Here is a 2,356-nt window from a genome sequence, read left to right as displayed (position 1 = left end):
TTTTTTATTATATAAAATATATATAATAATTATTATTATAAATACTTTATAAAGTTATAATTAAAAATATTAAAAATAATTAATATTTATCTTAACTAATTTGGACGATTAGTTGAGTAATTATTTCACTCATCTATTGTGTATGTAATAATTCATTGACTAATAGCAGACCCTCCTGCTAAATTGGAAAATACAATATTAAAAAAATAGTATGTCTTTAAAGTAGAACAATTTTTCATTGACAGCACACAATACTTATAGAAATTTGTCTTTGTTAAAATTTATTTATAAAAAATTTATTTATTGATATTATATTCATTCTTAAAGTCAAAACAATATGGCCAATGTTGTTACTCATTAAAATTTTATATTTTATGACATGATTTTTAAGCTCTAAATTTATAGACTTATACTATTATAAAAATTATTAAATTAATTAAATTCTTTGATAATATTATCAAAACATTATCGTTGAGTATTAGTTTGCATTATATAAAAAGAAACTATAATAACTTTTATTATTCAATATATATTAAAAAATAAATTATTATCGCTAGATGGGTAAATACATTATTTTTCCCCGACATACATTTACACCAATTATTATCACCCCTCTTTCCAAGGAAAACATTGTTGATCAAAACCCGAAACCCTACATGGATTGATCTCGTAGATGTCCCAAGTACAATCTTGGTTGCATTTTTTACCATCACGTTCACCCTCATAAATATCAAAGTGACGATCTGGCGCCCCATGCCAAGAAAAGGTACAGGAGTACAAAGGCACGTAAAAAGGGCTTGCAAGGAATTTGAAACTAAAACTTCGACCAGTTGAAACCGTTTGGTCCCCTAAATCATCCTGGGCACTGTGTTGATCCTTGCAGTGAAATTTAAGATCCGAATCGATCAGTTTGTTGTTTATGGTCACCTCAACCGCAATAGGTTGAGGAGCAACTTGAGCATCAATCATACTAACATTGAGATTGAAAGAAACAAGTATGAGCATTATTACAACCTTAGAGAGTGATAATGATGAGATCGTCATCTTTAATGTGCACTATGTTGCTGAATTTTGATGATGATGATCAGATCAATCAATTTGTATATATAGAAGAAGCCAAGCCTTTTTTTTTTTTAATACTGTCTTGGTATCATATTGACGGTTACTTATGTCATTATTTAATTTAAAATTATTATTTGTATATTAAAATTAGTCATTATATAAAAATAATCACTATGTTTTTATGTATAAATATATGTAAATATATATAGTTTAATATATTAATGTATATTTTGTATTTAAATTAATATTTTATATTAGTGGCTTAATTTGTTTGCTGATTTTAATATATACCTAGAATAATTATATTTATATTTAATTATTACTATTTTTTACTCTTATGTAAGATATAGAAGGTTAGAAACAAATTAGTAAATCATTTCATGAAATAACTTATTTTATGTATGTGACTATGTGTTAGGCATACAAATAAATTCAATGATTATGATTTAATAGAATGGATGTTAATATAATACAAAAAGGGAAGAGAATCTAAAGAATTTATTGATTCGAATGAGTGTCAAATTTTAAAATCAATTCTAATAATACAAGAGAGGAAAAAGACATAAAGAATCGTATTGAATTGAATGCTTGTGATATTATAGAATTAACAAAAGAAAGAAAAAAAAATTAAATCTTAAGAATTGGATTAAGTTGAATGATTGTGATATTATAGGATCAATAGAAAGGAGAAAAAGAAACTCAAAAATTAGTGTTCACTAGTGTATGTTTTTAATTTGTGCACTGTGCATTGGTTAATATATAAAAATATATGAAGTTTTTTTATTAAAAGAATTAAACAAAAATTAAAATATATAATAATTATCATTATAAATATTTTACAAAATTATAATTAAAATCAAAATTTAATAATTTTTAATAGTAAACATATTAAAAATAATTAGTATTTATCTTAACTAATTTGGATTGTTTTGTAATCATCACACTACAAAAAAAAGTATTAGAATAGCGACTGATTCTGGTGGTCGTTAAAACCTTGATCACTAAATTTAAAATAGCGACCGATGTTGATTGGTCGCTAATATTTAGCGACCAATTTCAGCGACCGGTTTTCACCAACGCCACCTAAGCTATACTAAATAATTTCGGTCGCTAAATCGGTCGCTAACAAGATTGGTCGCTAAATAGCAACCAATCTTTCGATCACTGAAGTATTCAGTCGCTAAATGGCGACCAATATTTTAGTTGCTAAATTGATCGCTAATTTTTCAGTTGCTAAATTAGTCGCTAATAGCTAATTTCAAAATCGGTCACTACTGTTACTTCCTAATTACAA

At 25.5% G+C, this 2,356-nt stretch overlaps 1 protein-coding gene across 1 annotated transcript; it reads right to left on the bottom strand.

Annotated features, from left to right (window-relative positions):
- Window positions 1-606: 606 nt before the first annotated feature.
- LOC148566262 (S-protein homolog 2-like) lies at window positions 607-1,044 on the bottom strand. Its single transcript, XM_088487480.1, has one exon. It carries the CDS (start codon window positions 1,042-1,044, stop codon window positions 607-609), a length of 438 nt encoding a protein of 145 aa, XP_088343606.1.
- Window positions 1,045-2,356: the final 1,312 nt, after the last annotated feature.

The sequence above is a fragment of the Arachis ipaensis genome, chromosome B5 (assembly GCF_059453495.1).
Source record: "Arachis ipaensis isolate K30076 ecotype BB chromosome B5, ASM5945349v1, whole genome shotgun sequence".
NCBI classification, from domain to species: domain Eukaryota; kingdom Viridiplantae; phylum Streptophyta; class Magnoliopsida; order Fabales; family Fabaceae; genus Arachis; species Arachis ipaensis.
Note: the sequence above shows the minus strand (reverse complement) of the source record. Positions and strands in the feature narration are given on the sequence as shown.

Excerpts from the sequence above, each read along its gene's own strand:
- LOC148566262 (XM_088487480.1), bottom strand. The coding sequence starts at position 1,044 with ATGACGATCTCATCATTATCACTCTCTAAGGTTGTAATAATGCTCATA.